Genomic DNA, 23,003 nt, shown 5'->3' on the forward strand with positions numbered 1-23,003 from the left:
AAGGCCCAAAGAATAATCCCAATAAAAAAATGGAAAATAATTAAAAAGAGTTCTAGTCTAAACTTATGTGCGATGCAACTATCGAATTGCGATCTATGATCAGACGAAAATAAGAATAGTGAGATTGTAAAACGCGATAGTTTTTTTTATTATATATAAATATTACTATATTTTTTTGCCTTGTTTGGACTTTTGCATTTAAAATGTAGACGTTTCTATAAACTTCTCGTAAATCATTTGAATATCACATTTTCCACGTGCGATCATGGCATTACAGAGAATCTAATTTAACATTTCTACATTTTTAACTTATAAACCATGATAATTATTAAAATATTTTTAATAAAACTAAATCTATTTTCAAGAATGGATATAAAAAATTAAAATAAAATAAAATTTTGTTATTCTCTATCTATTTTTTTTTCCTGCTGAATTTATTAATAATAAAATTGTAATAAAGCCACACCAATGATTGTTTACATAACAAGATTGAGATTTTTACCAGAAGGGGAGGGGGAGGAATTTAACAAAAAAATGGCCAGAATTATTGTCAATTCTAGCCCGAATTAAATGTTATAATTTACACTTAAAAAATTATGGCCTAATTAGGAAATTTCTTCTAATTTTAATCTAAATTATATGTTAAAAAAGCTCTCCAAAAATTAAAAAAGGAAAAGGATGGGAGAAGTTATGTTAAACAAAGTATTGGATTTGAACAGTTTAATCTTAATATCCACTAAATATATTATATTATATTAAAAGAATATAAAAATATAGAATATTTTTTTTTTAATTTACTCTATAAAAAAATATATTAATAGCTTTATTAATTCTTAAAATATTTTAAATAAATACCATTTACCAGTTATAAAATTACTATTATTAAAATATAAAAATAAAACTAATAAAAAAAAGAAAAAAGTAAAAAAATTTATATAAAATTTGTTTTTATATAGTCAACCTTTTCTAAGTGTATTTTATATTTATTTTCTTTTTATTTAATTCTAACCTCTAATAAGTATATAAAAAATATATTTTTAAATGTATATTTTCTCTAAATATTTTTATTATAGTCCTAAAAAAAATATACTTAAAAAGAGTTTATCTAATTTAAAAAGTATAAATTATCTTAGTTTTATATTAAAAAAAAAATCAACTTAATTTATTCAAATTTAACTTAAATTAAATTGAATTTAAGTTTAATTTAAGCTTAATTTAGATAGTTTATTTATTTTTTATAAAAAAAAATTGATTATTTTGACCAAATAAATTAATGGATTTTAATATCTTTAATTTCTAATCTGCAAACCTGATTTTATTTAATAATTTAAAATAAACACTTTGCACACATTTAGTTAAAAAGTAGTACAGATCATTTTAAAGCATTAAATTTTATTTTTGTGAAGCATCAAAGTTTGTTGGCTACCAGAGTTAGAACGATCAGTATGATTGGAAATATGGCTTACATATTTTGCTTATAACTAATTATATTAAATATATTAATCTTGACATCCATTCATCAGACCTTTTGAATATTGCACCTAAGTTATTTAACTTAAAAAAACTGAAAAATTTGAAAAAATCAATAATTGCTTAAAATTAAATAGTTTTACAGGTTTTGAAGTTATTAAACCAAATGTAACTTTTATATATATATTAATATATTCATTAAAAAAAATTAATTGAAAAAATATGGATTTTTTTGTATGTAAATATAAAATTTGAGACTTCTATCTAGCTGATATTTTATAAGGCAAAAAAAAGTGACGTAAATTTATTAAAATATTGCCAAATTTTAATTAATTGGAATTTTTTGTAAAATTTTAAGTTTTATACTAGTATTAATATTAAATACTTTAATAAAAAAGATATAATCTCAAGGTTTTTCAATAAAAATTTTAAGTAATTTAATTAAAAATTAATTGACTTATTTATAGGAGAAATGCAATTTTTATATATATAAAAATTACATTAAACATTTAGCAGATTTTAAATTTGTAATAGTTTTTCTATCTATCACATGCAAATTAACAATTAAATTATTCAATTAAAATAATTAAAAAAAAAAAATTTTTTTTTATTTAAAAATATTAACATTTTATTTATTTTTTCTTTTTCTTTATATATAAACTTTTATCAAAACCTTTAAATAAAATTTTGAATTAATAAAACCATAAAGTAAATGTTTTTTAAAAATATATTTTTTTTTTTAATTAAAAATAATTTAATAAAAATTTATTTTTAAAATAATTTAACATTGAAAATATTTTTAATATTCTTTTTTTCTTTATTTATAGAAATTAGTTTAGACTTTTAGAGTGACAAGAAGAATTTGTTTTTAAAATTTTACATTAAAAATATTTATTAACATTTTTTTTCTCTTAATTTTTTGCAGATAAATATATTGGAAACTTAAAATAGTTTTTATAAAATTTAATATTAATAAGAATATTGTATTATTTAATTTTACTTAAATTAATTCAAATCAAATTAAATTTTAATTTGAATTTAAGTTTAATTTAATTTAAGTTATATATTAAAAAATTATTGATTTAAACTTGACTTAATTCAATTTATAATTTAATTTGAATTATCCAAAATATTAATTATATATTTTTATATAATACTAAAAGTTAATAAAATTAAGCCATTTACTAATAATTTTATTTCTTAAAATAAGTATTATTAAATTACTGATCAGATTTTTAAAAAATTATATAAAAAATTATAAATATATTTTACTTACTTTATAATGAAATAAATGGTTTAGCAAATTAGACTTTTATTATAAGAAAATTTATTAATATAATATAAAAATCCAGGAAAATTTTGTATATTATAGTAATTATATAATATTTGTATTATCCCTTAAACGGTTTTGCTGATAAATTTGTCTGCAATTTTTTAAAATAAATTTATATTCAAATATAAAGTTTGTCAATATGATTTGGATTATCCTATAATTCCGCAGCTATATTGATCTACATTTTTAGCATCAATTGTATAGTTTTGATATGTAGTTAATGACCGCTAATCACCAAAATTAGTCACAAATTAACTTCAAAAAAATAACATCAGAATTTTTATATAATAAATTAATTTTCTTTACTATAATATTCTATTTCATTATAAAGCATTTTAATATATTTTTTATTTTTATTATAAAACTTCACACTCTAATGAACAAAATAGAGATGATAAAATTTAACTTTATGCATTTTTTACAAGTTCACAAAAATAATTCATTTTTTAGGGTTCTATGTAAAGTCAAAATGCCACTTCTAAACATTAAAAATTATCATAATATAAGTTGTTCATCATAGAAATTTCTACATATTCTATTAAGCTTTAATATAGCTGCAATCAAATTCCAATGAGATTGTTAAAGTTAAATGCAAAATTTTTTGAAATTTTTTGTCATTTAAAAAATACAACTTTTGACCAATGGTCAATCTTCAATCTTATAATATGTAATTAATAAATAATGATTATTATCACATAAATTATGATTTAAGCTCTTTACAAAAAAAATTTTATTAAAATAACTTCATTTTTCATAAAATTAGATGAGAACTGAATTTTTAGTAAAATTGCAGGCAAATTTGCCTGCAATGTTTTACTATTTAAGGGATATATATTAAATAAAAATTTATTATAATAAAAGTTATTTTATATTTAATTAATATTTTATATACATTTTATTTTGTTAATAATATACAGTATTTTATTAAAATCCAACCAATTATAAATTATAATTAGTGTTACGATCTGACAATCTGACAATCTGTCAATCTACAAATTTATCTAATTCAAAAATCATCCAGATCATCTGGATCATTCATTCAGACCAATCCATTATTCGTTATCTCTATGTTTTAACGGATTAAATCTGAATCATTCTGATTTTTCATATAACTTTTTTTATCTAGATTAAATCAAATTTTCATTCAGATCATTTATTTATTTTCAAACTGGATTAAACGGATGATAGATTCATCTGGATCATAACACTAATTATAATTAAAGTTATATTTCCTATATTAAGAATTTTTAAAATTTTATTATTACCATTTTAAATTTATTTTAAAAGATATAAATGTAAAATTTTAATAAAATGGGCGTTTTGCAGTAAAAAGGGACAAACCTACTAAAAAAAATAAAAAATGAATTAATATAAAATCTAAACAAATTATAGCATTTAGAATATTTTTAGTATATAAAAGAAAATTTGATTTTTTTTAGTAGTTTTATCCTTTTCTACTGCAAAGTGTCCAAATAGTTGGTTTTCTACTATTTATAACTTTATAATTTAAAAAGTAATATTTAATAATGTAGTTTTTTATTTTTTTTAAATATTTTTATGTATACCAATAGTAGAAAAAGTGTATTTTTTGCCAAATTTTACATTATTACACAACTTTTAATCAGTAAATTTGCATAATTTTAGTATCAAAAGATTCTTTTTTTTTAAAAAAAAATATTTTTTTTCTAAATTATTTTATAATATTAATTTAATAAAATTGTAAGATAAAATAATACATAAAGTTTAAAATATAGTTGGATGTGATTTTAACTATTATTATCTGAAATCTATTTTACTATGCTGGCCATTACCTATAAATCACACTAATATTATGTAACTTCAAATTTTTATAAATTGTAAATTGAATAGTAAAAAAAAAAACTCAACTGATAAAAATGGAAATTTTTAAAGAATCCAAATATTAATTACTGGTTGTACTCTTTGTAACATAAATAAAATTAAATGTATAAGCTCAGCTATATATTCCAAAAAGAAAGAAATGTATTATTTACATTAAGATTGTATCAGTTTCTGGTTCTGACTATTTCTAATTTATGTCATATCCTCTTTAGAAAAACAGAACACTCAGAAACTTTTTAAAAGGGTAAAATTATCAATAAACTGCAATAGCAAAAGATTAAAAAGTCTAAACTTACATTGAAAAAAATAATTTCAACTGTTATGACTAGATATACATCACAAGATAAAGCTAATGTCTGTGAAATAGTTGTTTATGATATTCTCTTCACTATGATGCAACTTGAAATTCTAACAAACCTAAGAAAATAAGATTAAATTATTACATTTAAATTAAAAATGCAATAGAAATATTTGATAGTAATTATATCTATAAATCAATGAGTAGGTTTTGCTGAATTAGAATAATAGAATTTGGATTGCTTCATTAGAAGGAATGTCTGTATGATAGTTTTCTGTTTTCTGGACTTTGAAGTAGTATAAAGAATGCAAGAAATTTTAGGCTGTAATAATAGACGTACCCAAATCTATTACTAATAAGTAATGATGTTATTTATAATACAAAAAATTCTGTCTAATTTATGCTATTGCAATTAGATGATACATTAGTATTCAAGATTATATAAGACCGTAGATATAAGAAATTGATTATGTATTTTGACACCTAGTTTGAATAAAACACTCAATACAGAATTCAACTTTGAAGAATTTAAAGATATTTGGACTTGATATTTTTGCTTACTTTAAACTGGTCTAGAAATAAACTACTAAAAAAAACAGATTCTTTTCAAAAGTAGAATAAAGATAAGAATCTAAATGTTTTGTAAAAGAATATTAATAAATAGTAATAGAAGGGAAAATTTTAGAAAAAATGAAGCAATCTACTTTGAAAAATAAAGGTTTCGATAGCAATAATAAACTTATAATTTTAGCTGAAATTAGGTATTACTTAGATTATTACTAGCTAACTGATAGGAGGACTAAACCAAATAGGAGTTTTTGGAATGTTAAAGCGCTTGCTATTTAGTTCAATATATATTTAATAAACCTTTTTTTATCCTGATATTTTTTACTTTAAAATCCTTTTTTTTTTATTATTTACAGTAGGTTTTGTTAATTTTTTTTAAAATATAGACTGAAAAAAGAGGGTTTCCTTTAAAAAAGAACAGTTATACACTAGGTTTGCTCTTATATCAAAATTTACTTGACAGTATATATATGAGATCCATTTTTTCGATGATGAGTGGTTTATTAGTTAAAAAATTAGAATAATTTTATATCGTATTATTATATATATTGTACAGTCAACTCTCTTTATAGTCACATATTTAAGACAGTCCATATTTGGTGATTATAAAGAGATGTGATTATATAAAAAATTTCTTATATTAGCATATCATAATTCCAGCCAAAAATTAATATAATTTTGGCCAGAATTATACTTAAAACTTTATTGTATCGTAACTCTGCCGATATTAATCATAGAGAGATGATCTTACCGCCATTCGATTTGTCTAGATAAGACGGTTCTAATGGTATAAAATACATCGAAATCTAATCACTAGATTAATTTCTGAAATTAAAAAAATATTAATGGTTTTTGTATAATAACTCTGCCAATATTGGTCCTAAAAAGACGATCTTACTACCCTTCGATTCATCTTGATGAGACAAATCTAATGGTATAAGATACATTGAAATCTAATCACTAGATCAATTTCCAAAATTAAAAAATATTAAATGGGTTTTAAGTAGTAACTCTGTCAATATTGATCACAGAACCATCATTCGATTTGTCTTGATGAGACAATTCTAACAAGCTATTAATTGTCCTTTTACAATCACTAGGTATTAAGAAATTTAGCAAAATGTTAAATGGCGCAGTAAACGTAAATCAAAAAATATTATAATGCCGATGTTAAACATTTTGTTGAATAACTCATCAGCCAGCGCAGTGATCGTAAAAGAATAAAACTACTACCATTCAATTCATCTCAATAAGCCGATTTTAACAAGCTATGGTACATTTTTGTATGATTATTAGATGCCAAGTTATTTAATATATTTTTTATATAATTGTGATTATAAACGGTTTTTTTTAATATAAGATTTTTGAGGATAGGTGTAATAGTGGCTATAGATAGATTGTGACTATATAGGATAGATTTTAATAATAAAGTATTTTCTGGTATGACTATATAGTAGAATGTGACTATAATTGAAGTGACTATAAAGGGTATTGACTGTATTAATTTAAATTTTTTAATAAACTACTGAATGTACTACAACAAAATATATATATATATATATAATATAATAAGATAAATTTATATAAATAGTCATAAACTTATATAATATTTTTAAACTTTAAAAATTTTAATTATTTAAAAAAAAATTTTATATGAAATTATAAATAAATATTTGTTTTTATAATAAAAATTTTGGATTTTATTATAAAGTTTTTATAATATAATTTACCATTATATATATATATATATTATATAAAAAATAATATAAAAATTTATAATTATAAAACTCATGGTGTAGACTGGAAGAAGGGGGTTCCTCTAAGAAAGGACGTTTACAAGGCGGACTTACTCCCCTAGCCTAAGTCCTTTACTGACAGTGCATATATGGTTGCTTCATAGAAGTTAGTAGGTGATGTAGTTCTTTACTAAATTAGGATTTATATTAGTTCTACGTGTATTGTATCAACTTATTTTTTAAAAAATCTTAATAAAGATCTATATGTACTGCAGCAAAAAAAAAAAATAATTATAAAAATTAGATTTATAAAAGTTTTTTACTTCAAATCACTAAAGATGATCATCATTATTGGATAGAATTATCAATTTTACCAGCACTATATTTTTTTAATGCTGGTCGATCATCATAATTTCAGTTACCAGTGCTGGTAATAGTTAGAAATAATAAATTTATATATTATATAAATGCCATTTGAAAAATGAATTTATTTATTCAATTAAAAGATGTGTATATTAAAATAAATTAAAAAATATTATATTTATTATTAATGCTTTTTGCTAAATACATCAGCTGATTGGATAAATTGCTATTAAAGAAATATTTTATGTTTATATATAATTTATTTTCTAATACATCACTGCTTTTATTTGTTATTAAAGACTTTTTTTTAAAAAAAAACCAATAACTTTAATATTAATATATCTGAAATGGTTTTTGCACTTTTAATTGCTTTTTATATTCATATTATATAGCTGATAATCTAATATAATCAAAAAAAATAAACTTAATAATATATGAATTAAATAATAAATTGATGAATTTTAATTCAAGAAGGAAGATCTTTTAATAATAAATATTATTTAATTTTTTTATTTTAAAAAATATACATCATAATAAACAAGTATAAATTATGCATCCACAAGTTAAATAAATATGATTTGATAAATTTTTTCTTTGTAACTTCAGTGGATTTAACACAACAAACATTATTATTCACCCTGTTCTTCATCTTTTGGTCTTTGTTTTAGAATAAGATCTTGACCAGTAATTCGCTTATAGATACTCTTAACATCTTCGCAAACAGTTCCAAAATGTGATGTGGCATCATAAGAACGAGAGATAAAGACTTGGTCTTTGGAACCATCTTCAATAGGTTCCTCAAGATCTGTTACGTTGATAACTCTAATTTCAAATTTTTATATATTAGTGTCTCAAAAATTAAAGAATAATATAAATATATCACAGTATTAGAAAATAACTATTTACTTCTCTACACATGGACCAAGTAAATCAAGACCAGGTTTAATTTCCGCTTCTGGATTATCTGATTCAACAATAGTTGAAACAATAGCAAGGTAATAGTTCTTGGCGCACACATTATGAGTGCCAGAAACACTTGCAATGTAAATATCTAAAAAAAAGGTAGTAAATAATAAAATAATAACTAATACAAATACACATACAAAATTACTAATAACGTACCATGTTTTCTGCCGACTTGATTTTGAGGGATAACTAATTGAATGGAATCTGCGTCGTCGGTATTAGGTATAGGATGATTAAGTAAACAAATAGCTCGAACGACTTTTCCGATTTTACGAACTTTGTCAGGGAAATAGGATGGATCACCAATAACTTGTTTTGTTGCGGCAGTCTTTATATAAAATTACAATTAGGAATGTTAATACTTGATAAGATATTAATAAGATAAAAATTTTTTAATTACCTCATCACCGGAACGAACCCCGCAAACTTTACCATTCGCATCGTAAACGATTTCATCGACACGTTTATCTAGCATATAAGTACCTCCATAAATAGCACTCAACCTGTTACAAATTTATGAAACAGCGATTTTATAAATAATTATTCGATATAGTGACAATTAGAAATTTAAAATAATTGCACATAATAATATATACCTTGCAAAACCTTGAGGCAATTCGCCCAATCCATATAATGGATAAATATAGGGACTTTTTCCATAACGAGCAACAGAAGTGATATATAAAATAATTCTATTATAACTCTCTCGAGCAGGACGAGTAAGATAACTATAATAAAATTTTATATAAAAAATTAGTATAATTAGAAAAAAATGTGAGGAATGATATCAAGGGTTATTGTAATTTCACATACGAGTCATCCAAGTATAAAGCCATGGCATGACCAATGAAATCTTGAGTACCAGGTTCAAGTCCAAACTTTTCATAGACTGCTGACATTGGAATATTATTGATATCGAGACCTGTGATCAAAATTAAAAGATTTTTTTTTTTTTAGAGATAAATGTATTTTAACACGAACATATTCAAGATAGATGGTTACCTTGATGAGTACTTGGATCATCTTCACGCCAGTTTTGCATGTATTCAAAGAATTTCTTTGCTCTTCTTTTTTCAAACAATCCCATCAATGGACTACGCACAGCTTCCATTTCGCTTGCAGGTACTTTAGAAATCTTACCATCTCGATATACAAACGAACCGGCTATTTGTTTAAACTCGAGATATTTTGTCACATCGGTGTGAGTAAGGATCCTTACAAGTTCACCATTTGCCATCATGAATTTTGGTATCAGATCAATATTATAATCACGATCTTTACCTAATTCACTTGGAGGTTCTCCTCCAGAGCGAAATTTTCTATAGAGCTAATTAAAAACATTATATAGAAATTATATATATTTAATATCTTAATATGTTAAATAATTTAATTAAGGAAATAATCAATTAAACTATTAAGTATATTATAAGGATCGCTTATATATGTGCATGAATTCTATTAATTACGTATTTTTGTTTTTATTTTTTTTTTTAAAAAAAAAGAATTTTTGAAAAACAAGAATAGAGTGGATGATGACTCTTATTGAGCTGAGTTATCAAAGTCGACAGCTCACCTGTGTTAAATTCAAACTAGCACTTTCACCACCATAATAGTCGTTTCTGTCTATGTGAAGGACCTTTTTTCCTTCAACAGACAATAAACCCGAGAGAATACACTCAGTTAAACCTGTACCGAGAACGATGACATCATATTGCTCATCCTGCAGGATTGTAATTTGAAATTGGTAAATTTTTGAAAAAAAAGCATTAAATCAAAATTAAGCGAACTATCAAAATTCTTTTTTCTTAATATTTTGAGAAGTTTAATGTCTACCATTTTAATTTAAAAAATACGGAAATGTAAATCTGAAGAGAAGAGATAAGTAGAAGGATCAATGAAATGATAAAGTTCAAAAATTCAGAGTGATTGATTAGAATCGTTTTAAGATGTTGTCTGTTAATATTTAACATTTATTGTGTGACGTTATACTGATGTGTTGATGCAGGGGCGTTCTCGGTGGTTAATTACACGGTCAAACACGGTCAATCACGGTCAATCACCATAAAAATAATAACGCGTATGCTGATTCAAACATATTTCAAAGATTCAAAGATTCCTAAACTCTTTGCCACAACCAACTAACCAAACCATTTGCGCGACATCCGTCAAATCGGCAGTGCTGAAATTTCACAATCACGTGACAATTATCCAATCAATGGATTTCACATGATAATGAATAAAATCTCAGTATTTTGTAATGGTTATTATTCTTTTTTATTATTAATTTATTCAATTCTATTTTTTTTTTATTGTACCCATTTTGATTTGAAATAAAAACGCGTTGTTTTGTATATTAAATATAAATATATTGTGTAATAAAGATATCATAGACCATCGAATTTCGAAAAGATTTTTTTTACAGTATAATATTAAATTTTTATAATAATTTAAAAAGAATCATGAGAAACATTTTATATAAACGTTTGTGTGAAGGGTCTCATGAAAAAGTAGTTGTTGAGATAAGATCGGTCAAAAAAAAAAGCCAGAGGCCTGATACAATAATTAACTACTTGGGCATTGATATTTCTTAGTTGATCATCGAACAATAAGTGATTTGACATCCCGATCACCTGCATGACTACATATTTAGAAAGGTTTCATCATTAAATGTAGAAATTTTTCAAGCTTGAATCTAATTACATGTAATGTGGAATATTCTCTCTTACACAATTAGATGTTTAAAGAAATATTATCAAACAACCTCAATACTTCAATACTTTATAATTTTACTGATTACTTTATAATTTGTTTGATGCAACTAAAGGTGATGCAACCTGCAATGTTGGATTTGAACAATTTTCAATTAATGCATTTAAATGTCTGCGGCTGTTTATTTCACCCAATTAGACATACTGTACAGTCAACCCTTGTTATAACAAACCCTAGGTTCCAGACCTCAACTTCGCTATAGGGCTATAGTGAAGATTTTAAGAGATTTGATTGGTTAATTCATTATAGCAAGGGGAAATTTATTATAGTTGTCTGAAAAATTCATTATATTAAGGGTTCGCTATATCAAGGTTTGACTGTATATTCAATTGGATGTCCAATTGGGAACTAACTTATTAATTATAACTGGATCTGGCACATACATACAACATGGTGACAATTAATTTCAAATCAAATATTAAATATTCGACAAACAAAACTTGTTTTAAAGTTAACCCATACAGTAATTGTATATACAAAATAAAACAAATATTAATACAGTATATATATATATATTAAACTACTATTTATTCTATTTATTTCATTATAATAAAAACCTTTAATTTTTTTGACTTAATTGCTGGTAATTAAACCTAAAACGTTTAGCATATCTAAAAATTCGCGAAATTCGAAATTAAAATCATTTTGGTAAGTTTTATCATTAAAATCAATAATTTTAATCCGAATATTGCGTTATATATCCGTATTTCTGTAAAACTAAGCAAGTCAAAAGTTATAAATTATACGAATATGCTACTTTACGGAAATAATGTAATATTGATCATATTAAAACATTGGCGACACGTTAATATGATCATTTCCCTAATAAATGACTAATATTTTCCGTTTTTTTTTGTAATAATCCTGTTAATGCAATATCTTTTAAAAGAGTGATTTTTTGCTAAATGTTTATACTATATCATCTATTATTGCTGAGTACCATTAAATTAAAAAATAACCGGAATTTATTCATTAATTTCCAATAATTCAAGATTTAATTTATACAGAGAATGAAAATAATTATTATTACATATACAATGAAGAAATATAAATATTAGGCCAAAGGATTGCTAAAGCGGCATTTATGGTTAAGGCATCAAAAAGACAAATATCGCGCTTATCGTACATCCGTACACCAAATTTGGTGTACCGAAGTCACGTGCATCAGACATATATAAAATCCAGGCGGTTATTATTTTTATTATTGTCCCAAAATTTTTTTTTTAAAATCGAATCTTCATAAAAATGCCACCGCGTTTAATATTGCCTTGTTATATTCGTAATACTGTTACTAATAATATATTTATTCGACGAAATTATTTACCGAATTTTGCTCAAGTATTGCATCAACAAATAGCCCATTATAAATCGGGTCCTGGTAAAATTCGTGACGGCGACCCTTTAATTGGTGATTATCCTAATTTACCTTTTGAATCACGTTTAAATAGACCTGCTCTTGGTTGGGAGGATCAACAAAATCGAGTAAATTTAAATGAAACTGTAAGTGATGTTTCGTGAGACTGCTTTAATTAGAATTGCATTCCACACTTTTTTTTTGTCCACTTTACTTTCACTTGTTACTTTCAATTAAAAGTAAAACTAATCTAATTAAGCTTAATATACTTTTTATTATAAATATTTTAATTTAAAGTTACATGAAGAAGAAGAAGCTTTAAGCGTGTGGAGTTTTGATCTTTATAATTATAAAACTTCTACTGCATTAAAAAGTCTCGGTATTTTTTTTGGTAGTGTTGGACTATTTACTATCTTTTTGGCAAAAACTATGCCGGAAGCTCCTATGGTCAGTTTATTCAAAATTTTCCTATTTATTTAACAAAAAAAAAATAATCCTAAAATAAGACTGCATGACAAAAAAATTATTCATAGGAAAAGAAAACCTATCCTTATGAAGGTTTGCGTGTTGAATTAGGTAGTGATCCATTTAATCCGGAAGACAAAACTCGTGTTGTATGTCTATGTTTAATTTAATATTTTTTTTTTTGATATTCGTTTACCTATAATTAAATTTTAATTATATTTGTCGTTTTTTCTTTTGTCAGGCACGTAGTGAATAAATAAATAGACGAGCTGTAAGAAAAAAAAAGTTCTTGTACATAGTATTTAATCAGATTAACAATATTGTAATATTAGCCAAAAATTCAAGGTCTATAATAAATATTTTTGCTAAACACAGAAATCAACACATTTTTATTATCTAGAAAAGAATAGAATTGAGGTGTGAATTAAGGGATTTTTTCCTGTTATCTTTATACATTATCTGGTTAAAAATTGTTCTTTAATCATACTATTTAAATTTACTCTTCACCTTTATATTTAACCTGTTTTACGGTGACTTTGATTCCCCGTTTTACCATGGGTGTTAAACTGCTATTAGCATTAAGGACATTACCGAGTGAATCTATGGGTGTGTTCTAATATAATCAAATTATGAGTTAATTGTTTACATTAGATTTAATTTCAAATATCTGTAAAAGGGTAGTGACATATATTAATATCTTATACGGTCACACATCTACAAAGATTGGATGCACGTGATCTCAAATATTTTACTTATGAGAAAATAATATTAGATATATCATACCCTTAGTAAAGGGATACATACCATTTGTTTTAAGCACGGTTTAGGAATAGGTTTTTGTCTTGCTGTTCTAGGAGATGACTTTATAAAAGGAGACGATTCTTGTACTAATCTACTTTCATTCCAATGAACTCCTTTACTAGAAGATTCACCTCGATTTTGTCGATCGCCACGTGATTTCAGGACAGGTATACATGAACCTATATTGTCCTTTCCTATATTATTACGTGATCTTAAAGCGGAGATAATCCCTCCTCCATTTTTCGTTTTTTCGTAAAGTTTTGAAGTGGGACTTGGTGGTTTTGGAATGTTCTTTCTTACTACTACTACATTAAGATCACAAAGATATCCTTTATTCTTATCTGTATTTTGTTTAGTTAATCGATTAAGTGCCGTGCTGTTTAATTTATTAGGTATTTTCTTTTTATGTAACAATTTATCTGAATTCATTCCCAAGCTATTTTCATTGTCTTCATCAACATCTTGTACTTGCTTATCCTGAATGATACTATTACGTAGCATTGATTTCTTTTTGCGTACTTCTAAAAGTAGCCGTTTCTTTTCATCTAAGCTCATCGAACTTGTGGAGTCCTATAAAATGTCATTATTGGTTTAATTTGTCGACTCTAATAATTAATAAAAAAAAAACATACCTTTAAGTTGAGTGAAGCAACCATGCTTCTAGTTATTATTGTCGAGGGAGATATACTTAATTGCTGTCCACTTTGAGGAGATGTGGGCGGTAAAATTTCACATTTGATAGGTTCTGTTATCGATTCGTTCGAATACGACTCCTCTTCAGAAGTGATAGCATTTTCAGTATCTTCTATTAATTGTTCATCAGTTGACGGTCGGTTCGTACTCTGTTCATCATCAATAGATGAATATTCTTTTTCTGTCTTATTTTTGATTTGCTCACATGAAGGCGATAAAGACAAAATATTATCGTCCGCTAAAACAACCTCATCATCAGTAACGGTATGTTCAAATGATTGTAAATCGCTCGAAAATTTTCCGTCGTCGGAAATATTATTTTTATTATCTGAATTTTGATCACTATCAGAAAGACTCTGAGGTAATGTCTGTTCTATAAATTCCGGTTGTTTCTTCGTAAGTAAGTTTGCATAGGATTCCTTAAATAAGACATTGTCATCAGAAAATTGACGGCTCTGGAAATTGTTATTATTATTTAACATATTGTTTTCATTTTCATTTATAGTCTTCTCATCAGTATCCATAACGATATTGGTGGATACGACCATGTTCTTGTCGCGTATTTGTTCAAATCCATCGTGTATTTCCGGAATCATCATACTTGAATCACTTGGTACGATCAGATTATCTTGACAATGTATACTTTCTTGCTCGCATTTAAAATCTTTTTTAAGTTGTTCCGGAATAAACTGAAGATTCGGTAAACCATCAGAATCATCTTGGTTCTCTTGACAAATAATATCTTTTATTCTAATTTGATTACCATTTATTGGTACCGCCGCAACTTCCTTGAAAATGTCCATAAAGTGTTTTTTATTAATAAAGGATTGAAATCCCAAGATTACTTTAAAATCAGAATCATTTATTCCATCCCAAACCTGTGCATTTATATCAGATAATGACACATTAGGTATTTCTCCATTCGCTAGAATTGGTGAAGCATCAATATCTGCAATGGCAAGATCAGCAAGAAGAAGGAGGGCACTTGCTTGTAGATCATTTGAATCTTCGTTACTCGTATTCTTATCACTGAAACTTGTCAAACGATCTGAGTTTTCAAATGCGGGCTCTCGTGTTACTTGTTCATTAGAAATACTACCTCTTTCAATTATGCTATTGTCTGATAAATTGTTATTGGGCTCATTTGTAATCTCGTGAATTGATGTCACGTGGTTCAACGAAACAAGTGATACTTCAATTGCATTCGCATCTGAAGATGTTATAATATTCGTACTTTCTCCTTCCATGGCTTTGAAAGGGCCATTTTGCTGTATATTCACAGCATCATCAATGTGTGTACTTATAATGTCACCAAAACTAGTAAAAGCATAATTTTCTTTTTCATTCATTAAGTTAGATGAAATTTCGACATCATCCGAAATTTCCTTTTTCACAAAATATTCATTGTCGTTCGTGGATATGTCCGAAAAATAATCTGTATAGATAACTTCCTTCCCGTCTTCATTTTGTAACAAATGTTCTATGCTCATTTTGTTGACAATAACCGCATAAGCGTTATCAGCGTCATCATTGATTTCAACTTTCGCGTCATATTTAGAGTTACGACGAGTTGAATTTTCATCATTTATGAAATTTAAAAGATTCATGGATAAATTATGTTGGTCGTTATTAACAGATACGATTTCACCTGAACCATTTTGTTCTAAATTCATTCGTTCAAAGTCCACAGACATATCTGGTGCGAAAAAGAAATCTATATGTGTCATAATTTCCTTTATATTATAAATTATTTTATGTGTACAAGACGAAATTGGTATTGAAACGAGGTAGAGATTGAACAAAAATTCTAAAAATATATACCGAGTTGTGAATCACGTGATATATATAAATGTACAAACAAATAGACGCGTGTGATGTCAGTATCCAGAGATCAGCTCATAGTGAACAAAATAAGAAAAAATGTAGTATCAGTGCAGCGTAACACTTGCCGTTTATAAATACTGTATATCTTTAGTTTTCGAAATTCCAGTTTTTTATCATATCTTAATTTTTAATTCTGTCAAAATGCGAAAGCGTGGCGCTGGCGTATCTCAAATAAGAAGGCAACAACGTGCCAATGTAAAGTAGTTATAAACACTAGTTTCATTTATTTTAGGTTTATTTCGGTTTCTTGTTCACATACATCTTCTAATAACAGGATCAATATCGTGAGATCGGAAACAATTTTGCGGATCGACAAATGGAACAGGTACTCTTTTCTATATTGAGTTCAAAATATAAATAATTTTATTATTAATAGTTTTTATATTATAGATGAAATCTCAGTTGCAAGTCTTTAAATCAAATTTAGTGGAATTCTCTCGTAAATACCGTAAGAGCATTCGTAAGGATCCCGTGTTCAGACAACATTTTCAGACGATGTGCAGTACAATTGGCGTAGATCCGCTCGCATGTAACCTATATTCTTAATTTATATTTTATTTTTGTTTTTTTTGGAAATATTAATAATAGAGAAAATTGATTACAGCAAATAAGGGCTTCTGGTCTGAACTCTTGGGGGTTGGAGATTTTTACTATGAACTTGGTATACAAATCATTGGTGTATGTTTATCTACGAGAGGTAGAAATGGTGGATTAGTTGAATTGGGAGAATTAAAGCGTCAGTTGACTAAAATGCGAAGTGGAGGTAGTTCTGCACAAGAAATTAGTGAGTAAGTCCTTAAAAGATTATTAACTATATGGAAAGTTGCTTTAAAGAATTTACTTCCATCTTTTCGAAACAATTTTAAAATTTGATGAATCCAAAACATTTTTTAATTAGCGATGACATCATACGTTCTATAAAAACACTCAAGCCATTGGGTAATGGATTTGAAATATTACCAATTGGTGATCGTAAAATGGTTAGATCTGTACCCCGTGAACTGAATAAAGATCAAACGGACATATTGGTCTTGGCTCAAGTATTTATAGACTGCTGAAATCTCTATTTTTTTACATGTTGTTAACTTTCTCTTGTTTTGACTTTCTAGGAACGAGGTTATGTTACAAAAGAGTTGTTAAGTGCTGAATTTGGTTGGGGAAATGAACGTATCAATGATGCAATTGTAAGCCAGGAATTAATTTAGTATTTCTTTTTCTTCAGATTTAGTTAATCATTGTATCTCATTCTCTTTGATTCATTTAACAGGACACATTGCTTGTTGATGGCCTTTGCTGGATTGACGAACAAGTACATCCGCCGGAATATTGGGTGCCTAGTTTCTTCAAAGGCGTAGATGATTAATAGATAAATTCATATTTAGATAGAAAATTAAATTTAATTCAATTTATTTAATTGGCAAAAACGTTAAGCTTTCAATCAGTCGTTTTTATTGCGAAAATATAATGCTCTTATTATTCAAATATGACAGTGCCGCCAAGACCTTCCAGAGTCTTTTTAATCTTTTCTGCTTCTTCTTTATTTACTTTTTCCTTTATAACCTTTGGAACACTTTCGACAAATTTTTTAGCCTATATAATAGATATAATAGTTAAATATTATTTAAAAAGCATAAATAAACCATTAATGCATTACCTCCACGAGATTTGTTCCAGGCATAAGATTTTTAATTTCACGAATTATTTTTGTTTTGGCTGCTGCATCATATTTTTCTAGTTTGACAGTAAACTCAGTTTTCTCCGGAGCTTTTTCTTCCTAAAAGAATTTTGTAAAATTTAAGTAACAGCTAACCAATTCACAATTTTCTCTGAATCTGAAGCAATCGTTAAATAAACTTACTTCAATATGATCGGAAGCTGCAGGTGCAGTAGCTGGATTAGCTGACGCAGCCACGTTAACAGCTGGCAGTACAACATCATGAATATTCAAACGGGTCTTATTCCAATAATGTTGAAAATATCAAACTTATTAAGATTTTGATCGAGTCATGAACTTCAAATTAAATTGTTACCTTTAATAATTGTACTAGCTCTGAAGTTTCAATTAAAGTTAACGATGCGATTTGATCCACAAGACTGGCAATACGCGGATTAACTGCAGCATCTTTTCCAGGTGCAGGCATTCTTTCTTTTGAGTCAGCTTCTGTCGCATATTGAGCAACACGCTGATATTTCAAAGATTGAATAAATAACACGGGCGATGTTCTTCTAGATAAGAATAAAAAAGGTCAAGAATTACATTTACAATTGTATTTAAAAATATAATAATTTCATCATATTAACTCACCGAAGTATAACTCTATTTGATAAAGATAACGCAACAAGGGTATAATTAATACAACGTGACTAAATTTCGGGTATTCAAATTCAAAGAATACGTTGTTTGTAATTCAATTTGATAAGTTTTTAATCATTTCTTTAAACAGAATCGGTTTTAAATTACCATTGGAAGTTTTCAAAAAAAAATGCGAGGAACTTAAACGAAATAGAAAATTCATTGGACAACTAAAAAAGTGCAGATTATCTTGAAAAAGTAAACATGTGATTGATAAATTATTGTGGTTCATTAACCAATCAACGTGATCCTAAAAATCTAATTTTTTTAAATTAACCCTTTGTTTATTCGATTAAAATTAAACCATCCATAATAATCTCTAGAATATAAGTAAGTATCAGTTTGTGCAGATAATATTATTTAATTCAAACAAATTCTACCTGTTAACAAAAAAAAAAAAATTTCAATTTATCCTTTTAGAAAATGTCGGCTGATTTAACTTGGTAAATTAAGAGAATTTGATTAACTATACAAATCTTAAAAATATAATTAATTAAATGATTCGTTTGATTAAATATTTAGGCTTCTTGTCAGGAACAACAGTTCGTTCCTGGTAAAACGTAATGGATTAGAACTTAGTTCTGAACCGAATAATTTGACAAATTTGAATTCATTCAAATATTCGGGTCTTGCAAATAAGAAGGTTGTTTTCTTTTAACTTCATTATTTCTTATAATTTTATAAAAAGATTAAAATTTATTTTCTTAGGCAATTGGAATAACACCTGGACCAAGTAATAGGGGTGTGACCGTTGTTGCAAAAAAAACCAATATAGCTTCTTATAAACCAGCAAAAGCTATCAATAAAGTTACACTTACTAAGGGCGTTCGAAGATCAGCCAAAAGTTTTACTAGTCTGCTTACTAAATCTCATTATCGTCCTGATTTACGAAAGGTAAGATTTTGTTTATATTCTATATATAATATTGCAATATTGCTAGAACCCGCTTAAATTTTATTATTCATTTCTTTGAAAGAAGGGTGTAAATTCAATTGCTATAATGAACCAAGGATAAATAATAGTCTTTTTGAACCTTATATATTTCAAACTTTGACAGATTTATTAATTTATTCACATTTCATATATATATTAGGCTGCATTAGCTCGTATCTCTGCCATTTATCAATCTCAAAAACCCCCTAAGGTCCATGCAAAAAAAACTGGTCGCCGTCATACCAAGAAACCAAAAAATTAAATATTAATCATGATGCATTAGGAAAAAAATTTTGTTGGTCGATAAGATCAAAAGATTATAGTATAATGTTCTTAATGTTACTTACTGAATAAATCAGCAATTTCTTTTTATACAAAAAAAGAATAAAAGAATAATTGCACTCTTTTTAACTTCTCCTAAGCTGAGAAAATTAATTATTTTAAACCATTTATTTAAGAAGAAAAACTCATTTCATTATTAAATTTAAGTAATCTAAATTAAGAAATGAAAATAACTGACACTCAAATAAATACATCAGGAAATTATTTAGGCATAAATTAGCATAATACTTCATAAGTGGTGTAAAACTTTGAAATACATTTTATAAATTTTTACTCTAGAATTTAAGTAAAATTTTCAAAATCCCATAAATCAGTCCTATTGACATGGTTTTACTCCCATTTACTCCATTTCAATGAGAAGATTATTATTCTAAAATGTTAAGTTTGATCTTCTTTTGACGAGACAAATCTAAGAAGCATCAATTTTGGATTACTGGTTAAACTCATTCAAAAAGAAATATGTAAGTTTGTGAATAATGGTATTACTTTGGCCTATGGCAAACTTTATTTATAATTATTAAGTTAAAAATTTATTATTAATATATATAGTTTGAACCTATAGCTATTTAAAAATAGATGATGATTTTAGCAGGCAATTATGCCCGCAAAGTTCTACAAACTAAGATATAATGTTGATATAAAGAGAAGATATTATAACTAAATAAAAATTTTTAACATTAATCATCACTAACATCACTTGGTGAACCATCATCAGAGTCTTCCTGAGCAATATCACTTGCATCCTAAAAGAAAAAAAATATTATAATTTATTATAAGATTAAGTACTGTTATTCAAATTAAAAAAAAAAATTGGTTTGGATATACAAACCACTTGTAAAGCTAATGCAGCTTTTTGAAGTAAATTTTTTAATTCTTGATTTCCTGAATCAACTAATTGTTGGGGTTTTTGTTTATTTTTATTTTGTTTACTTTAATAAATAAAAAAAGATTAAATTGATATATTAAAAATAATAAAATGAATTTTTAAACTTACGTTGGGTCGGCCCCATGCTTAATCAATAGTTTTGCTATAAGATGAAATCATATTTTATTTATTTTATTTAAGTTGATAAAAATTTTAAAGTACTTTTTCAAAAATTACCTATTTCTAAGGCTACAGAAGGATCATCTTTATATTGTACAGCCTTATGAAGTGGTGTATCAAGTTCCAACTTATTTTGCAAATTAACCTTAATATTCGGCTGTTGTAAAAGTAATTCAGCAGCAGTTAAAGAACCAAAATGAGCTCTGTTTACATATTCCATAATTAATTAAAATAAAACGCGTTATTTCTTTTTACCAAAAAAAAACAAAAATAAATAATAAAATAGTTATAATATAAGAAAGACATAATACGCGTAATGAAGTGCAGTATTTCCGATAGCATCACTATGATTTATATCATAAGTTCCCGGTTGAGAAAAAATATCTTCTAAAATATCTTCAGAATCTTGTTTGGCAGCAACCAAAAGAAGTTCGTCTAATAAATAATAACAAGCACATTAATATATCACTATCCTTGTCAAGATTGATTGGTAACTTGTCAAAATAATTTGAGTCTTGTTGTAGCAACAGTAACTTACGTTTATAAAAAAAAAAAGAAAAAAAAATTATATTATATTAATATGTAAGAAAAGAAAAACTCACTATTTGTTGCACCTTCTGAGTCTGCCATAAAATATATAAAAAAAAGAAATCAAAGAGAAAGATGTGTTTGCCTGAAACTTCTTGTATGGTATGCAAGAAAAAATTGATTGGTCCGATCAATGTATTTGTGATAAAAAATGATCGACATGGATGCGCAGAAGAATGTATTAATCATGTGGCGTAGTATATTAAACCCTTCTGCTTTAATTAAACTTTCGGCAATTACATAATCGAGTTCGTCCTGAGTTAGACCACCTGTCTACTTCGTTCGTGTTCGGAAAATATAATAACTTATTACTTATCTTACCATGGAATATACTGAGAAAGCACATCTGAAAAAAGGGTTGAAAAATCATGTGGTCGTTCCGTTTCGGAATGCTGATCACTTTACCATGCGCTATTTTATTCCAATATAAAACAAGCCCGATGTGGACGCAAACAAAATATATGTTTGAATACAAAAGAATATAGTCAGTAGAATTCGGCCCAATCACGGATTTTATCATACAATATACTGTAAAATATATAATAAATCAGCGAATGGTTTAGCACATATGAAGCAAAAATCATGATCATAGCACTTTGTAAGACGAAAATCAAATTGAATGTTAAAAAAAATAACTATCCCGGACATTATCTTCATCTAAATAATAATCAGCCGCTTTCTTTAGTAACACTTGATATTTTTTATTTAAATGACTACAAAGAATAAAGATCAATAGAAGAAAGAGTACACCAATATTTAACAGATATAATAGGAAAAAAATTACCCGCAATGATAACATCTTTGCCGCTACTTTAGCCAGTTTGGACAAAGCTGTTACTTCTTTCGGTATATCGAGTTCCATGATTGAAAAAACTATTGGCCGCATATTTGTTGACCAATTATCCAGATATATCTCAGTACTTGCTCCTATGATATAACAGATCAAAGTTTTAGCAAAATAGTTACAAATACATAAAAATTTTAACTCCCCATTAAACTGAACACAGAGAACAGGCATCGATGATATCTTTTCTAAAAGTTTTTCTGGTAGAGCGGACACCATTTATAGTTTAAACATGAGAATGATGGCCTGATGTAATTTTGACAAATCCATCCTCCGTTTTTGAGAGTATGGACGTGGTTCACGTTTCTATGTAAATGAATTCAAACTGTCGACTGAAGG

The 23,003-nt window shown here is 26.1% G+C and overlaps 7 protein-coding genes across 9 annotated transcripts; 3 read left to right on the top strand and 4 right to left on the bottom strand.

Moving 5' to 3' along the window:
- Nucleotides 1-8,079: 8,079 nt before the first annotated feature.
- On the bottom strand, nt 8,080-10,517 carry OCT59_005150 (Rab GDP dissociation inhibitor alpha). The gene is made up of 9 exons (XM_025320560.2): nt 10,427-10,517; nt 10,167-10,313; nt 9,596-9,920; nt 9,407-9,515; nt 9,190-9,321; nt 8,994-9,096; nt 8,750-8,921; nt 8,534-8,678; nt 8,080-8,449 (listed from the first exon to the last, which is right to left on the bottom strand). Exons 1-9 carry the CDS (start codon nt 10,427-10,429, stop codon nt 8,257-8,259), a joined length of 1,329 nt encoding a protein of 442 aa, XP_025171085.1. The 5' UTR covers nt 10,430-10,517; the 3' UTR covers nt 8,080-8,256.
- A 2,051-nt stretch (nt 10,518-12,568) lies between these two features.
- Nucleotides 12,569-13,692, top strand: OCT59_005151 (uncharacterized protein). Of its 2 annotated transcripts, none has more exons than XM_025327486.2 (4): nt 12,569-12,862; nt 13,014-13,163; nt 13,250-13,330; nt 13,423-13,692. In XM_025327486.2, exons 1-4 carry the CDS (start codon nt 12,608-12,610, stop codon nt 13,435-13,437), a joined length of 501 nt encoding a protein of 166 aa, XP_025171084.1. In that variant the 5' UTR covers nt 12,569-12,607; the 3' UTR covers nt 13,438-13,692. The 2 variants fall into 2 exon arrangements, with proteins under 2 accessions (XP_025171084.1, XP_065997364.1); XM_066138193.1 differs by having other exon boundaries at nt 13,250-13,292.
- Nucleotides 13,546-16,459, bottom strand: OCT59_005152 (uncharacterized protein). Its single transcript, XM_025327485.2, has 3 exons — nt 14,615-16,459; nt 13,986-14,552; nt 13,546-13,794 (listed from the first exon to the last, which is right to left on the bottom strand). Exons 1-3 carry the CDS (start codon nt 16,400-16,402, stop codon nt 13,678-13,680), a joined length of 2,472 nt encoding a protein of 823 aa, XP_025171083.1. The 5' UTR covers nt 16,403-16,459; the 3' UTR covers nt 13,546-13,677.
- Nucleotides 16,460-16,606: 147 nt separating this feature from the next.
- Nucleotides 16,607-18,237, top strand: OCT59_005153 (uncharacterized protein). Of its 2 annotated transcripts, XM_066138196.1 has the most exons (7): nt 16,607-16,754; nt 16,834-16,884; nt 16,950-17,088; nt 17,164-17,347; nt 17,458-17,539; nt 17,669-17,743; nt 17,827-18,237. In XM_066138196.1, the coding sequence occupies exons 1-7, from the start codon at nt 16,701-16,703 to the stop codon at nt 17,920-17,922; spliced, it is 681 nt and encodes a 226-aa protein (XP_065997365.1). In that variant the 5' UTR covers nt 16,607-16,700; the 3' UTR covers nt 17,923-18,237. The 2 variants fall into 2 exon arrangements, with proteins under 2 accessions (XP_065997365.1, XP_065997366.1); XM_066138197.1 differs by lacking the exon at nt 16,607-16,754 and having other exon boundaries at nt 16,803-16,884; nt 17,458-17,587.
- Nucleotides 17,974-19,071, bottom strand: OCT59_005154 (mitochondrial 54S ribosomal protein bL12m). Its single transcript, XM_025309501.2, has 6 exons — nt 19,021-19,071; nt 18,865-18,923; nt 18,590-18,782; nt 18,418-18,513; nt 18,214-18,333; nt 17,974-18,149 (listed from the first exon to the last, which is right to left on the bottom strand). Exons 1-6 carry the CDS (start codon nt 19,021-19,023, stop codon nt 18,033-18,035), a joined length of 588 nt encoding a protein of 195 aa, XP_025171081.2. The 5' UTR covers nt 19,024-19,071; the 3' UTR covers nt 17,974-18,032.
- Nucleotides 19,072-19,158: 87 nt separating this feature from the next.
- OCT59_005155 (uncharacterized protein) lies at nt 19,159-20,403 on the top strand. Its single transcript, XM_025320559.2, has 5 exons — nt 19,159-19,242; nt 19,333-19,355; nt 19,435-19,555; nt 19,621-19,806; nt 20,006-20,403. Exons 2-5 carry the CDS (start codon nt 19,336-19,338, stop codon nt 20,105-20,107), a joined length of 429 nt encoding a protein of 142 aa, XP_025171080.1. The 5' UTR covers nt 19,159-19,242; nt 19,333-19,335; the 3' UTR covers nt 20,108-20,403.
- A 245-nt stretch (nt 20,404-20,648) lies between these two features.
- OCT59_005156 (uncharacterized protein) lies at nt 20,649-21,928 on the bottom strand. The gene is made up of 6 exons (XM_025320558.2): nt 21,835-21,928; nt 21,544-21,667; nt 21,290-21,435; nt 21,182-21,215; nt 21,017-21,116; nt 20,649-20,930 (listed from the first exon to the last, which is right to left on the bottom strand). Exons 1-6 carry the CDS (start codon nt 21,860-21,862, stop codon nt 20,865-20,867), a joined length of 498 nt encoding a protein of 165 aa, XP_025171079.1. The 5' UTR covers nt 21,863-21,928; the 3' UTR covers nt 20,649-20,864.
- Between the last annotated feature and the right edge of the window lie 1,075 nt (nt 21,929-23,003).

The sequence above is a fragment of the Rhizophagus irregularis genome, chromosome 13 (genome assembly GCF_026210795.1).
Source record: "Rhizophagus irregularis chromosome 13, complete sequence".
Taxonomy (NCBI): domain Eukaryota; kingdom Fungi; phylum Glomeromycota; class Glomeromycetes; order Glomerales; family Glomeraceae; genus Rhizophagus; species Rhizophagus irregularis.

Coding starts and splice junctions, on each gene's coding strand:
- OCT59_005150 (XM_025320560.2), bottom strand. Junction 9,322..9,406: donor GCTTTATACTTGGATGACTC/GTATGTGAAATT, acceptor ATTTTATTATAG/TTATCTTACTCGTCCTGCTC. Junction 8,679..8,749: donor TCAAGTCGGCAGAAAACATG/GTACGTTATTAG, acceptor CCTTTTTTTTAG/ATATTTACATTGCAAGTGTT.
- OCT59_005151 (XM_025327486.2), top strand. CDS start 12,608: ATGCCACCGCGTTTAATATTGCCTTGTTATATTCGTAATACTGTTACT. Junction 12,863..13,013: donor GAGTAAATTTAAATGAAACT/GTAAGTGATGTT, acceptor TTTAATTTAAAG/TTACATGAAGAAGAAGAAGC. Junction 13,164..13,249: donor CTATGCCGGAAGCTCCTATG/GTCAGTTTATTC, acceptor AATTATTCATAG/GAAAAGAAAACCTATCCTTA.
- OCT59_005152 (XM_025327485.2), bottom strand. CDS start 16,402: ATGACACATATAGATTTCTTTTTCGCACCAGATATGTCTGTGGACTTT. Junction 14,553..14,614: donor TTGCTTCACTCAACTTAAAG/GTATGTTTTTTT, acceptor GACATTTTATAG/GACTCCACAAGTTCGATGAG. Junction 13,795..13,985: donor AACCGTGCTTAAAACAAATG/GTATGTATCCCT, acceptor TGATTATATTAG/AACACACCCATAGATTCACT.
- OCT59_005153 (XM_066138196.1), top strand. CDS start 16,701: ATGCGAAAGCGTGGCGCTGGCGTATCTCAAATAAGAAGGCAACAACGT. Junction 16,885..16,949: donor CGGATCGACAAATGGAACAG/GTACTCTTTTCT, acceptor TTTATATTATAG/ATGAAATCTCAGTTGCAAGT. Junction 17,540..17,668: donor CAATTGGTGATCGTAAAATG/GTTAGATCTGTA, acceptor TTGACTTTCTAG/GAACGAGGTTATGTTACAAA.
- OCT59_005154 (XM_025309501.2), bottom strand. Junction 18,783..18,864: donor TCAAATAGAGTTATACTTCG/GTGAGTTAATAT, acceptor CTTATCTAGAAG/AACATCGCCCGTGTTATTTA. Junction 18,150..18,213: donor CTGGAACAAATCTCGTGGAG/GTAATGCATTAA, acceptor TCTATTATATAG/GCTAAAAAATTTGTCGAAAG.
- OCT59_005155 (XM_025320559.2), top strand. CDS start 19,336: ATGTCGGCTGATTTAACTTG. Junction 19,356..19,434: donor ATGTCGGCTGATTTAACTTG/GTAAATTAAGAG, acceptor TTAAATATTTAG/GCTTCTTGTCAGGAACAACA. Junction 19,807..20,005: donor ATCGTCCTGATTTACGAAAG/GTAAGATTTTGT, acceptor TATATATATTAG/GCTGCATTAGCTCGTATCTC.
- OCT59_005156 (XM_025320558.2), bottom strand. CDS start 21,862: ATGGCAGACTCAGAAGGTGCAACAAATA. Junction 21,668..21,834: donor CTCAGAAGGTGCAACAAATA/GTGAGTTTTTCT, acceptor ATTATTTATTAG/ACGAACTTCTTTTGGTTGCT. Junction 21,436..21,543: donor AATACTGCACTTCATTACGC/GTATTATGTCTT, acceptor ATATGTAAACAG/AGCTCATTTTGGTTCTTTAA.